At 48.4% G+C, this 15,413-nt stretch overlaps 1 protein-coding gene across 1 annotated transcript in view; it reads left to right on the top strand.

The window, feature by feature from the left end:
* The window catches only part of GABBR2 (gamma-aminobutyric acid type B receptor subunit 2), a 366,525-nt gene that overhangs the window by 247,878 nt on the left and 103,234 nt on the right, over positions 1 to 15,413 (top strand). The window contains exon 8 of the mRNA XM_069474472.1: positions 13,101 to 13,161. Coding sequence (XP_069330573.1) covers positions 13,101 to 13,161 — 61 coding nt within the window. The remainder of the gene's footprint in view (positions 1 to 13,100; positions 13,162 to 15,413) is intronic.

Raw genomic sequence — 15,413 nt, 5'->3', positions numbered from 1 at the left:
GAAGAAATACTAGAAGTTTCTAAGTAGTTGGGTCCAAATAACTAAGTAAATATTTAAGTCCTAACAACTTAGCCATTTCAAAAAATAATGCACAAAAATTGAAACAAAAAATAAAGTTGGCCGGGCGCGGTGGCTCACGCCTGTAATCCTAGCACTCTGGGAGGCCGAGGTGGGCGGATCGTTTGAGCTCAGGAGTTCGAGACCAGCCTGAGCAATGAGCGAGACCCCACCTCTACTAAAAATAGAAAGAAATTATATGGACAGCTAAAAATATATATAGAAAAAATTAGCCGGGCATGGTCTTGCATGCCTGTAGTCCCAGCTACTCGGGAGGCTGAGACAGGAGGATCGCTTGAGCTCAGAAGTTTGAGGTTGCTGTGAGCTAGGCTGACGCCACGGCACTCACTCTAGCCTGGGCAACAGAGTGAGACTCTGTCTCCAAAATAAAAATAAAAATAAAGTTATTTTATTTTTAAATAACTATAATTACTTACCAATGGGATATGGGTCTGTTGGGAACTGGACAACTTCTCAAACCTTAGAATAAGATTGGACTTTTCCTGTCCCACATTGATTTTCACATGTACTTGCTTTTTATCACAGCAACCTCTGAAAACCCAGTTTCACAAAGATGTGATGTCAGAAGAAATGTAGCACAATGTAATGTTGAGACTGTGAATCACTTCAAGCTAGTAATTCACATAGTGTCTGATTGATATTGAATATCACTGTTTCCCATGAAAATTTAAAATATGCCACACCACCCCTGTGAGTTCACTGTGACACCCTGGGGCACCTTGGTGCCCAGTTTGGGAACCATGGTTCTATTCCCTTCTGCTGGTTTACTGCTTGTTCTTGAACCAAAATCATCTGTTTCTATGAGTGTGCCTTTCTCGTATGCCTCCGTATCTGGTAAAACAAGATATATCCTCTTTCTGTTCTGTTTTGGTGTGACTTTGCCATAGGCCTTTCTTGACCTGATCCCTGTCTACCTCTCTAACTTCATTTCTCCTCTGAGATTCCCATTCCCGGAACTCTTTCCACTTCCTACTCTACGGCTGCTGTCTTACCTCCTGGCCTTTGCGTATGCAGCTCCCTCTTCCTGATACACTCCCACCATCCCCAACCCTCCTCCTTGCCTGGCTAGCTCCTCCTGGGCCTGCTGGGCTTACCTGAGACCGCCTTTCTCCAGGAAGCCTTCTCTGACCCCAGGATAGATGCTCCCACAGCCCAGACACTCTGCCAGCCAGGGCCCCCTCCCCCACCACACTGTGGGCTACCTGAGCACAGGCGCTGAGCCTTGGGGGCTGTTTTATCTCCAGCGCCAGGCCTAGCCTGACACACAGCAGGTGCTCAACACACACCTGCTTAAACAAACACCTGTGTTAAATTCCTGGCCACACTCTCTTTGCATGAACCCAGCACTCCACTCTTCTAAAAGCCCCGCACTTGCCTTTGCTCCTCCCAACAGCCTGGGCAGCAGGGGATTAACACCGACATTGGCCCTCAAGCTGGAGCGTCGGGGGAGGCCAGGGGAGGCTGGCATTCTGGTCAGGCTGAGAGTGATCACACGGCCAGGCGCGGGAGAGCAGAGGGGGCTTCAGTGCTGGCTGGAGCCCACCGAGGATTCATAGATCCAGAGGGGGAGGTGGGGTGGGCTGCGGGGAGTGGAGAGCTGCGTAGCCTCCCTCCCTGGCTCTATCCCAGACATCCCAAGCCAGGGAGTTTCTCCAAGATTTGCAGCACTTTCTGCCCGGCCATTGGCAGTTTGGAAGGGTTGTCAGGAAGCTCCAGCCCTCAGTTCGGGGATGCCCACTACTGACGTGGAGGTATCTCCCAATTCTTGGCACCTTACGCTCTCAGGGCCGGCATCTGCGGAGTCCACTCAGGATTCGGACCGTTGCATGATCCCTCAGGCTTTCCCTAGCTCTGGGCCGCATGGATCCGTGCAGGAAATGCATCCCCTTCCTCTGTTCCTACATTCACGCAAAACAAAACAAAACACAAAACTGCCCTCTCTGACAAGGACATACCAGGGGGGTTCGGTGGAGATTTCGGGGCCAGGCAGAGGGGAGTTTGTACCAGAGAATGTAATTTGAGTGACACTGAGTTGAACATGACTTACTCCTGACCCGGGTCGCCCTCAGCCACCTTTGGGTGGTCTCTCTCCACCTCCCACTCCTCTCGGGCCCTTTCTTTCTCAGGAGGAAGCTAAGCCAGCCTGTTTTCTCAGGGGAGCGGCTGGCTGCCCTGGCCCCGCCTGCCCAGGTGCACGCTGAGGTTCTTACCTTCCCCCAGGAGGGATCCAGGCTCCTTCCCACACCAAGATCGTCCCCTCTTTAAGGGAAATTTTGAGCCTGGCTTTCAGATATTATAAACTTTATCTACTTACACACTAGAGAGACCGCAACCAAAGTGGCTGGGGTCCCAGAATGGAACCCTGGAGGCCTGACTCCTGGAACGCTGTGGTTCCTGAGTCACTCGTCCCCTGAGTCACCAGGTCTTATCCATTTTTCGTTTCATATTCTCTGGTCTGTGCCTTTCTCTCTTTCTGCCCAGACCCCCTCGCCTCACGCCTGGACTGCCACTGCGCCAACTGCCTCATTGGAGCCCTGCCCCACCCCCTGGGCCAGGATGCAGCCCACCCTGACTCAACACAAAGATTCCAACAGATTGCAAATTGCATGTCTCAGACTTACAGGTCAACTGGTCAGCAATCTGGTTTTCCTGACGGAGACTAATCTATTTAACAAAAATAGAACATTACAGTAAAGCAAAAATTAAATACTTCTAATCGTGGGGCCGCTTGCATCTGCAAACAGCCAGGAGAGAAGGAGCCGGGGTGGGGGTGGTGAGGAGCCCGGGCGGAGGCCTGGTGATGGGTGGCTTCATAGCTCAGCCACCCAGTCGGCAACCTGGGCCAAGACAACAGTCGCTGGTATGGCCTATTCCCCTCTGCCGAGCTGAGAGCCATCCTCCTCTGCCTTCCTCCCTCGCTTCCCGGCCTTCTCTAAGCCCTGCTGGTCCCACCTCCTTCCCGTCTTTTGACTCATCGACGTTTCCCCATCCACATTACCCTCCTCTCCCCTGGTCTCCACAGCGGCTTCTGACGGCCTTCCTTGCTTCCAGCCTGGCCCTCTTGCCCATCCATTTCCCACACAGCAGCCCAAGTGGCTTTTGGAAGAGCACAGTGGACTTGTTACCTCCTGGCTTACTCCTTCTGCAGCTCCTCATCAGGGACAAGAGGCCCAAAGCCCTGCCTGGTGTGGCTCCCGCGTTCCCTGCTCTCAGCAAGGCCCGACTCCTTGCACAGCCCCCACCAGCGACCATGCCCTCCTCTCTGGGCCTCCAAGGAGCCACGCTCTGTCTTGCCTCTAGGCTTTGCATGCACTATTCCTTCTGCCTGGAACATTCCCCCTCCATCCTCTTGGCCTGGCTAACATGCTCGTTCTTCCCTGCAGCCCCCTGAGAATCCCTGTGCTTCCAGCCTCTGTACCCACTCTCTCCTAGCGATTACCACACTGCCTTCTAATAGTCTTTTAAAAAAAAAACATCTATCACCTCCATTAGACTGGGAGCTTCCAGAAGGCAAGGACTTCGGCTTAGTCATTGCAACTCCCCGGGGTCTAGCATACTGTGTCGCGGAGTAGGCACTCAACACACATAGTACGTGGCCAGGTGCCCCTCATTTTATCACTGAGGAATTGAGACCCAGAGTGGGGAAGGGACGTAATTACAGGCACACGTGGAGTTGGTGCTAGAACTGGGGCTAGAACCCTGAACCGTCCACTCTAAGCCCAGAGCCCTTTCTGGTCTAATTGTAAAGAAACAGTCTCTGGCAACATCACTCAGCCCATGGGACGCAGGTCCGCAGTGCCCACCAGCCTCCTGGGGGCATCTCCATCTCCCAACCTGTGAAAACCTTTGGACCTCAGTGATAGCCAGCTCCTCTGCCCTGGGCCGCGCTGTGCCTCTCTCAGTCCCTCTCACACTGTGGCACCGACAGCGTCTGCCCTTGGCCAGCGTCTCTCCTCTCTCCTTCATGGCTCTTCCTGAGGGATCTTGCTCTGGTTCCCCCCAAAACTGGGGATCCCAGTCTGTTCAACTCAACTCGACAAGATTTAACCAACAGTCCTGCACCCTGCTCCTTCCCAGGCCTTCAAAAGAAAAGAAAAAAAGCTCCTGACCTCGGGGGCTCCATCCAGCAAAAGGCAGTTACAATGTGCAGTTCAGGGGTGGAGGAAAAAGCCAAGGGCATCCCTGAGGCCGGGGCCGGGGCCCGCGCCAAGGAGGACATGAGCAGGGAAGGCCACGTTAGCTGGGGCCTGACATGTGAGGTTTGTGCTTGGAGGACCAAGTCATAAATGGAGAGGAAGGGGGTCCAGTCAGAAAAACAGAAGCCACGCTGGGCATCTCAAACAGAGGGGGTTTAATACAGGGAATTGTTGAACAGGTGTTGGGAGGAGCAAGGAGTGTAAAAGGAACACGGAGCAGTCCAGAGATACCAGGGCTCTGAAGAAGGAAAGGGCAGAGGTGAGCTTTCAGAACATAGCAGCTCCGAGGAGCCCCCACAGCTGGTGTCCGGACGCCAAGGAGGCAGTGCCCGAGGGGGTGCCACAGGCTGGTGCTGGACCCCGGCAGGGGCAGGAAAGCTGCCCCTCCTGAGTCCCCATCCCCTCTCCTGCCCTTCTACTCTCTCCCAGAGGCTCCTGTTGGCAGGAGCTGACAGGAAGGGAATCTGGGAGACGTGGCTTCCGAGTAGGGGAGGGAGGTCGGGAGCTGGGAGACAACAGGTGAATAACTGGCACCAGACCCCTCTCTCCAGCTGCTCCCACTCTGATTTGAAGCTGCCCCCTTCCCTTGTTTCTGAGAAGAGATTCTCACCCGCTTCTTGTGCAGGTAAAAACTGGGCATTTTGCATTCACATTCCTGATATGGGAGCCAGAGAGCACTGGCTTGGGTACCGGTGTGCTGCAGCCAGCTCCTGCAGGCTCCGGAGAGAGCTGAGAGCCAGTTGTTAAGTTATCGGGAATTTGTGAGCCAGTTGTTAACTTGTTGATAGCTTGAAATCCACCATGGTGGGTGTATTTACACCATGGAAATTGGCAGCCACTGCAAATCAGAGCTCTGTTTTTCCCCCACAGAAGCAGTTGTTAAACATTTGCCAGCACATCCCTGACTACCTGCTCTGCCTACTCCTGCCCTACCTCTGCACCATCCCCTAGCCCCAGGCTGCTCGGGACACACTAGTCCCCTGCAGAGCTCATTTTCTGATCAATGACTGCTTCTTGCAAAGGGGAAGCAGGAAAACATGTTGTTAGGAGCGTGAGGTTGAAGTTGGCACATCTGGAGTGAATCCCAGTGATACTGCCTACTAGTTATGTAACCCTAGGCACATTCCTGACCTCTCAGCCCCTCAGTTTCCTCATCTGTAAAATGGAGATAATGATATATGCTTCATCCCATTGAGGTGGTTGTTGAGAATTTATTAATAAAGGAGAACCTGGGGTTGGGGGGCGGAAATCATAAGTAGTATATACAAATGTTTCAGCAAAGCTAAAAGTAACATGAAGATTATCTCTGCATGTTTTGCAGAGGGACACCTGAGGACAGAGATGAAAAGGGACTTGCCCCAGGTTCTCTTCCTAGAAAATGGCCAAGTTCAGCCTGAATCTATGTCTTCCGACTCCTTGTTCAGTGCTCGTTTCACTATTCTAAGCTGAGGGGGACATGTGCTTGTGTTTGCACAGATCTCTGGCTCTTATTTAGGAAAACTCTAAGCTGTCAGTAAAAATTAATCTATTTAAAGAGGAGTATTATTTTGTTGGTGATGCTGTTGTTATTTTTTGCCTGTAAAAATGTGCCTCCTTATAATGTCTTTTCAAAAAAGTTTTTCATAAAGTTTTCTGGTTATTAAAATAATGCCTGCTCATTGTAGAATATCAGTAAAGTATTAAAAAGTAGAAAGAAGAAAAAACCATTGTCACACAAACCAGGCCCAACCAGTGTTAACATTTTTACTTTGTGGGAGTCATTTTTATCTAACTGTGAACATACGCTAGATACAGTGTTTATCCTGTCTTTTTTAACTTTTGTTATTCATTATTGTATTAATTAGGATAAATAACACTAGCTGCTGTAACAAAGTTATCTCAGCATCTTAGTAGATGAACACAGTAAAAATGTATTTCTCTCTTATGCAAAGTGGCTGCTTCTGGTTGGTAGACAGCGTTTCCATATGATCATTCATGAGCCCTGGCTCCTCCGTCTCACGCCCCCACTGTTCCGTGGGCCTCAGTGTTCTCTGATAAAGCCCATGAATCTGGTTGGCAAAGGGGGAAATGAAGAAGCATGAAGGATTCATGGACCAGACCTGGAAAACCACATGTCACTTCTACCCACATTCCATTGGCTTAGAACTGTCACACTGCTATACCTAGCCATCAGGGCGGCTGGAAAGTGTAGTCTAGCCATGTGCATGGGAGGAAAAGGAAATGCCTTTGGTGAACAGCTGGCCAGTGCCTGGCACAATCAAAATGTCACTTTTTCCAATCTTTTATAACTTTTATAATATAACGTTCAAGTCAGAATAACTAAGGTCAAGTCACTCCCTGATGAAAACCTTTCAGTGTCTCCCCTTGCATTCAAAATGAATCCCAGAATCCTTGATGTGGAAAGGTTCTGCATGACCTTGCACCCATCTGTAACATTCCTTGCTCAGCTGTAATGGCCACTTACAGCTTCACTGGCATTGTTTCAGTTCTTCCCCATTTCCCAGTCCCTTTTCTGCCTTAGGACCTTTGCACATGCAATTCCATCTTCCTAGAATGTTCTCCCCCTTGCTCTTAGCTAGCTCCTTCAGATCTTAGTGCAAATGCCACCTCTCCAGAAAGGCCCTCCTCAGCCCCAAGTCTAAGTTAGGGTCTTCTTGTAGTTTTCTCTCTTGGCACCCTGTTCTTTTCCTTCATATCCCTGATTACAGTTTGCAATTCACTATTTGTCCATGTGTTATTGCTTAATGCCTGTCTCTGCCAACAGACTGTAAGCTCCATACAATCTAGGGCCATGCTGATTTTGCTCACTGTTTAATCTGGTGCCTGCCTGGCACATCATAGGTGCCTAATAGCACTTTGTTGACTGAATGCAGGTATCATAATGTTTCATCACGTGTCTGCATCACAATTTACTTCACTACTCCCCTATTTCGGGGGCCTTTTGTTCATGTCTGATATTTTGCAATTCCAAACAAGCCTGACTCTTGTATTATAGTAACTGGAAAGAAAGAGAGGGTGTTGCTCCACCTCTGCTGGGCATCCACCCAGCTATCTCCTCTGGGTCCCCACTTCTCTGCACTGCACCCAGCCCTACCTTAGGCCACCACTTGCTTCGTGCATGCTCCCTCTGGACCATCTGATTATGTCCCTCAGAAGGATGCCCCTGCATCTTACTGCCCACCAGCAGAAGGGTGGCAGTGGGACGGACCACACCTCCCACCTGCTCCTTCTTGAAGCTCCCTGCAAACCTACTGCTCAAGGTTCTATGGGTACATCAAACATTCCTGAAGGCTTGAGCCTATCAAAAGAATTTCTAGTGTAAGAAAATATTTTAAATAGTATGCAAAATACGTCCTCTCCTATAGCTCAAGGGGCCATGCAGAAAAAAGGAATATTTTTTACCTTTGTAGAACATGTGGATGGATGTACCCAATAATTTTGTCTTTTTCTGTCTTTTTAAGTCCTGCTGACCCTATGGAAAAGAGGGCATCTTCTCCTCAAGGCTGCATGGTGCAGATCTCTACCCTTCATGAAATATCTGACTAGCAATCTTACCCCAGTGTTTTCTAAAGTCTGCGTTATTCCTTTGAGACCAGCGCTGTCCTGGGTGGAAGGCCAGCAGCAGAGTGGTCCAGAATGGGCTTGGATCATCCACATACACAGCAATGTGCTGCCCCGTCCAGCAGAGCTGATCAGGGTCCCTCGTGGCCCTTCAAATTGACTTCCCTGCCAGCATGACGTGTCAGGGAAGATCCTTTTCCCCGCAGCTCAAATCAAACGCTCAGATGAGCGTGCAAGCTCACACCTCTTAAAGCAAACAAGACAGCCCAGAGTGCAATCTAGAGTCATAGTAAGGAAGAAAATCCTTCCCTAAATGCACTGTGATCTGCAGAAACTCTGTCCCTCAACGGGCCTGGGAGCCCAGGTTCCTGGGCTGAGCCAGGCAAGCCTTCACCCGAACTAGCTTCTGGCTCCAGCCCAAGCGTTGCCCGTGAACCTCACTGAGACATCAAAGCTTCAGCCTTCTGGCCTCTCAGACCCTACACCAGATCATGTTTCCAGGCAGGGCATCCCCGCCCTCCACTGTGAAATTAAAGACAGATTATTTAAAAAAAAAAGGGGGGGGGCTCCAAACACAAGGGGTTGGCCCATAAGACTCATAAACTGCTTTTGGAGTGAATTTTACTCATGCTTAGTAATGAAACATTAAACAGTGAAAACAGGGAATTAATTTTGTAGAGAAGAGGCTGTCGAATCCTCCTGGCTTCTGGAATCTTTAGTGTGCATTTTACTCCCCACAGGCATCAGATGGGATTTTGCTAACTCGGATTAACTGATGATGAATTACCCTTTACTGTGCGCCAATCCTGGGCTACTCCCTTTTCATAATTGCCTAATTCTCAGGGGCAGTCCTGAGAAGGAGGTATTGTTCTTACTGGTTTTCAGATGGAAGGATTAATGCTCAGAAATGCTCCATGAGTGCCCAAGCTCATGTAGATGGCAATGCTTACCCTTGTCTAGCTGATGCCAAAGCTTAAGGGTTTTTTCCCATATGTTACCATGTATGTTCTGGAGATTTCTCTGAAGAAGAAAATGCAGCTCTATTGCTCCCACTGAAACCTGAACTGTTAGTTTGGATTGACTTTTCTGAAACAGACTGCTTTCTTTGACATTAGCAACTTCTCTTTTAGGGGAAAAAAAAAAATCCTTATAAATTATCCACTTGGGGTTTTACCTTCATTATTTTATTCGTATTCCAAATCTGCTCTGTGGTCTTTTCAGTTAGAATCCATTATCAATCAGCATCCAGTCAAGAGAATAGAAAGCACTTCAGGCATTTCGGAGGGAGATTTAATACAGGGAGCTGGTTACAGCTTTGTTAGAAGGGATGGTGGAGCAAAACAAGTAGATGCTCTTATCGCAGATAAGTTTTTACAGAAAATTGCCAAGCCCCTTGGGTTAGAAGAACAAAAAGGAAAATGGTGATGCCATTGCCTCTGAAATGCCTGAAGTGGTTTCTGTTCTCTTGACTGGATGCTGATTGATAATGGATTCTAATTTCCGAGGAATTTATAAAAATGACCACAGAGCAGGTTGGGAATACGAATAAAACAGCAGAGGTAAAGCCCTGGCACATTGGCCTCCGAGCTCCCGCTGCTGCTGTTTCTGCTGCTCTGGGGACCTCCCCTCTGGCCACTGCCAGGCAGCCAGGGCCCCCACGCACTGGCCGTGCAGGGACTAGGAGCCGCTGGGCCGCTGGGCCGCAGTCACTCGCAGCTCCTGCTGCTGCACCCAGAGCAGAAACAGAAAGCTTCCCTTATGCATGTTTTCTAATCTGCCATGAATGCTCTAGCTTAGCAGACCCTAAATGGAAACCAGCTGGCAGGGGACTCTCGGAGATGTGGCTTCCGGGCTCCCAGCCCCTTCCACATTCAGAGGGAATATGGAAGAGAGAGTGTGAACTGTGGGCCACCAGACAGTCATCGGCCACCGTCCCGGCCAGGGTTACCGAACTCCGCTGGCTCAGGACTTAATTCATCACGTGGGTTGGTCCCGAGTGACTGTGATGCTTCTCGGGTGTCCGGTGGCTGGGAAGAGGAGTGCCTCCCTCTGAGGGGCATCCGCGACGCAGAGTAGTAGGAGCAGAAGGGAAGATCAGTGCTGTTCGGGCCACAGTGCTCAGCCGCACTTGCCGCGCACTCTGAGCTGGCGAGGGGGAGAGTTTGACCACCACCTCCACCGTTGTCACCATCGTCTCACACCTGGATTGCTGGCTACCAGAGCGTCCAAACCCATTCTCTGCTCCCGTGTTTGCCTCGCTACCATGCATTCTCTATCCAACAGCCAGGTCCTTCTCGAATCTTCATCAGATCACAGAGCTGCTTTGCTTAACCTCCCCACCCTCATGGCTGTTCACTGCACTTAGAGTCACCTCCTGAGCCCTCGGCGTGGTCTCCAGGTTGAGTGTGACCTGGCCCCTGTCTACTATCCATTTCCCACCACCCGCCACCCGCCCCGCTACAGCCCCTCGCTGCGCTCCAGCCACACTGGCCTTTTCTGTTCCTTCAACACGCCAAGCCCTTCCTCACCTTCTGGCTTGGCCCTGGCTTTTCTCTTTGGCTGGAATATTTCCTTCTTGCTGGGCGGTCTCAGCTCTTGAGTCCCTTCCTCAGTGGGGTCTTCCCTGACTACCCCATTACATCAGCTGCCCTCCCCCAGCACCCCTTCCATCCTCCTCACGGCACCTGCTGGGATTTCTCACCTATTGGCATACCTGTTTTGCCCATCCCCACTAATCTAGTGTAAAGCTCTCCAAGGGTAGGAATCGGTACCTTAAGAGTATTCAGCACACAGTGGGTAAATATTTGCGGAATGTTGTTTGAGTTGACCGCCGTCTAATACGGGGGATACCTGTGGTGTAGAATTCCTTGAAGGTCACCTACATGGCCTGTGGCCTTCCTCACGCCCAGTCTCATCAAGGTTGCCTTGGCTGGGACCGTGGTCCCCTGTCCAGTCGGCCACAGTCAGGGCAGCAGGGTTGGTGTCATGAGTCAAACCCAGCAGACGCTGCGGTAACCCCTTCAGGAAAGAATCACGGGATGCTTGTTCCTCAGAGGGGCCTCACAGAGCTCTGTGGCTCATCTCTGGGGCAGACCCTCAGCCTGGCTGGTCACCCGTCCGTGTTTCCATCAGTACCTGGTTACGACAGTCACCGAAACTGTCCGCTTTCTCCCCTGGCAGACAGAACACGCAGGGTCTCCCGTGGTCGAGCACCCTGGGCAGGGCCGGGTGGTGACCCCTTCGCCAGCAGAATCATGTGAGAGTTGGAACTCTCTTCCCAAGGGCTGGAAAGCTCTCTGGTGCTTAAAAGTTTTCATTTCAGCTCCCTGCTATTTAGAGTGTTGAAATAAAAATTACTACTGCCATTTACAGAGTGCCTGTTATGTACCAGGAACAGTGCTAGGTCCATAATTAAGAGATGTTCAAGAATTCGCCTGAGAGGGGCATGAGCCCAGGTTGGTGAAACTGAGGCGCAGCCTCCGTCCACGGCATCCCCTGAGAAATCAAGGCGGTGGGGAGATAAGACAGGTCTGTCTGCAAAGATGGACTAAAGAGTTTTGTTTAAAAAGTGAAGGGAGGTTCTTTCTCACCACACTCCACTCCAGTGTCACCATCCAAGCTCTGAGTGCTGTTCCCTACGCTTTTTAATTAACTAATAAAGTCGCTGCAGATTTAGAATGTTCACATTTAAATCTAGAAGTCTTTGACATTCTTCAAAGCTTGGCAGGAGATTGTTGAATGAGTTAGATCACCACCTTTGTCAAACAAAAAAATGTTCTCCTGTGGACAATGTTTGCATCTTTCCCATGTAGGAAAAGTGGTTCATTTACATAAAAGTGATCCTTTTGGAAGGTGTTCTGTGATTTTTAATCGTCCCTAGAAATAAAATCACAGCTCCTGTCTCACCTTACATTGAAGTGTTTTCACACTCCAGGGAGTTGCTTACCGTCACCTGAATATAGAATTCAGTGGGCGTTAGTTTCAAACTGATACTACTCACAGCTGTCTTCAGGATTTCAAAAAGGTGTCAAAGTGGCCTTGGAAGGTGTTTCTCCACCTGAGAACAGGTTGAGTGATGCCCCCTTTGCTCTGAAAGCCACAGGGCTTTGGGTTTGCACCTTAGGGAAGATGCTTGCTTCCTGGAGCTTTCTCCCAAGAATTCCGTGGGTTCCGGAATATTGTCTGTGCTGCTGCCTGATGACACAGAGCATAACTATGAGAGAAAAGCAGAGTACCTTTAAAATGATTTTTCCCCTAATTTCACGATAAGGGAAAGACAGGAAGGAATTTATTTCTGTATCAGAAGCAACATGCTATAGTGAAATAGCATGAACATTAAAATCAAATTTGCATTTGAATCTCAGCAGCCTCACTTACAACGGCTTTGTGTAAAGCACATAGCATTTCTGAGCCTCAGTTGCTTGATCTGTAAAATGGGGGTCATCCCCTTACCACTGAAGTTTTTCATAAAGATTCAGTGATACAGTGTGTGTCAATTTCCTTGCATGGTAGCAGAATTTTCGGTGGTTCCTGAATTGGCAAGAAGAGACAACACCCCCTCTTTAAATTCCTAGTTTGTTTAGGCAAGCATATGGAAGCCAGCGAGACAGATGCAGAAGATGATGCTGTCTTTAGCCCCCAAGGTCCCTAATGAGGGACGCTCAGCTGCCTGTGACACTAGTCAGGTCTTGCTGGCTCAAGAAGCTTAATTTGGTGCTGCACCATAGCCCAGTTATAATTGGGGCTGACGTCACCATTCAGGAAAAACTTACAAAAACATTCTGTGTCCTTAATAAGAAATATTAACAGACCTCTAGCAGCCTTCTGATCCTCAAACCAAATAGCACCAGCAAACTCCCCCATTTTTGTGGGTGGAACACAGGGAGTAGAGTCAGGGTCAGGCCCCAGGGGCCTCACCTCTGTCCCCATCTTTCCAACACCCTGGACGACTTTGTCCCCAATATAGCACAGGACATGGGGGTGCTTAATAAATAGTCATAATGATGATGCTTATCTCCACTTTAATTCACATGTGTTAGTTCCATTATGGATTTTGTGCTCCTCACATTAACCAGATAAAGTCACAACCAATTTAAAAACAATTAGTTTGATTTTGCATCTGTGGTCCAGTGGGAGGCTATTTTTTCTCCAGTATTAATAATCGCATTGTACAACTAATGAATTTTAGAGAGATCAGTAGTGTCTGGCCTAATGTGGCATTTCTCTTTTGTTCTTGTTTGTTTGTTTGTTTTCTTTTGTTTTTAGGGTCAAGTTGTGTTCCGGAACGGGGAGAGGATGGGCACCATTAAGTTTACTCAGTTTCAAGGTAGGCTTTTTGATGGTTATTCTTTCTAGTTGATGAAATGCATATTCAGGGATGTTGTTATTTATGCAATAAAATACATCGAAAGAAATTAAAGTATGATGTTTCCAGACTAAAGAAGGTAGAGTCAATAGAAAACACCTCTCTGTGAGAGCATTAGTTACAAGGTATTTGGAATATTTCTTCTCAACCGCATTACAGTCGGCCTTCCGTATCTGTGGGTTCCGCATCCACGGATTTGACTAACTGAAGATAGAAAATATTCAGAAGAAAAAAAAAAAGAAGATGGTTGCATCTGTACTGAACATGTACTGACTTTTTTCTTCTCATTATTTCCTAAACAATGCAGTATAACAACTATTTACCTCAAATTTACATTGTATTAGGTATTACGAGTAATCCAGAGATTATTTAAAGTACACGGGAGGATGTGTGTAGTTTATTTGCAAATACTACCCCATTTTATATCAGGGACTTGAGCATCCAGGGATTTTGGTATCCTCAAGGGGCCATAGAACCCATCCCCCTTGGATACCAAGGGATGACTGTACTCCTCTGGCCTATTCCATCTTCCCACGTGACTCTGAGAAGCGTATGAAAGTATAGATGGTGGGGGTGAAGTCAGTTCTAGTATTCTGAGAAGCCTCTCAATGTTTTGAGGTTTTGTTTTTTTCTTTTTTTTTTTTTTTAGAAACAGGGTCTTGCTATATTGCCCAGGCTGGAATGCAGTGACTATTCATCGGCACAATCATAGCTCACTGCAGCCGTGAAGTCCTGGGCTCAAGCCATCCTCCCACCTCAGCCTCCCAGGTGGCTGGGACTATAAGCACGTGCTGCCATGCCCAGCTGTTTTTGGTTTTGATTATAGAAATGTTGAAACAGACCCTAAAGTAGAGAGAACAGCATAATGAACCTCCATGTACCCATCTCCCAGCTTCAACCATTATCAGTATTTTGCCAACCTTGTTTTATCTTCACTCGTGCCATCCCCCCTTTTTTGCTCCAGTGTTTTATTTAAAGCAGCTCCTAGACATGATCTCATTTCAATCTATAAATACTTCAGTATGCATTTCTACCAGATAAGGACTTTTTAAACCATAACCACAATACTGTCGTCACACCTAAAACGTTGAGCAACAATTCTTAATATCCGTTAATTCCTGGTCGGTGTTGATGCCCTGGTCACCTCAAAGATGTCTTTGCAGATGGTGTGTGGGAGAATCCACACAAAGTCCATCTACTGCATCTGCTCCGTGTGTCTCTTTAGTCTCTTGTCATCTCTTATAACCCCAACTTTTTGTAGACCATTTATTTTTTGAAGAAAACAGGTCATTTGTTGAGCTTTGCTGCTGCTGTCAGAGGGGCCCCCGAAACCACCCAGACCAAGTTCCTTGTGTGATGTGGAGGAGATGGAGGGGCAGTGACTTGTCACAACTCACAGGGCATCCTTGGGAGCAGGGTGGGGTGTGACTGCTTTAGGCGGACCAGCATGGTCATTACCAAGGTTGTCAGCCAGAACTGCTTGATGGACCATTCATCAATACAATGTTCTTCAGCATTTGGGTGTTTCTGGAAAATCCAGAAACAAGAGCAGCACCTGCTGTGCCCACTCACTTTGAGCAGATCCCAGAGTTTTCCAGGGGAAAGCAAGAAATTAGAGTGAGTTATTCAGACTCGTTCAGACCAATCCCACCAGACTCAGATCAGTCAGGAGAGATGGTCCGGGGCCCTGGCGCTCCATAATGCTATCTCACAGATTTACCCATTTGTCTTCCCGTGGCAGGTAATTGAAACGCATGTCAGCTCGCTGGCGTGCACAAAAGATGTCATTTTAGGCAAACGTAATTATTTTCCCATTTGTTAAGACTTCTTCATTGGTTGAACAAAGTGAGCATCTTGGCAAAGATACTTACTTTTTTTTTGAATGATTGCAACTAAATTCTGTTGTCTCATTTCCAGTTCTCAAATTATATCATTCTAGGAGAGTACTTTGTAAAATATGGATAGGCTGATCACAGCTACCAGTGTATGCCAATTTTATTGCCTTTTTTCCCCCAAATGTTAGGTTTGAACACTAACACCAGTGACTGTTGAGGCATATCGGATTTGTAAGGAAGGCAGTACAGCAACAGTTGTTCAGAGCTTGGGCTCTGTGGTCTGGCCCACCTAGGCTCAAGTCACTCGCTGTAGAATGTCAAGCAAGTGACTTGGCCTCTCTGGGCCTCATCTGTAAAATGGGAATATAATCCTACCTA

This window comes from Eulemur rufifrons, chromosome 7 (assembly GCF_041146395.1).
Source record: "Eulemur rufifrons isolate Redbay chromosome 7, OSU_ERuf_1, whole genome shotgun sequence".
In the NCBI taxonomy this organism is placed as follows: Eukaryota; Metazoa; Chordata; class Mammalia; order Primates; family Lemuridae; genus Eulemur; species Eulemur rufifrons.
The sequence above is the reverse complement of the archived record's forward strand: the minus strand, read 5'-3'. Positions and strand labels throughout refer to the sequence as shown.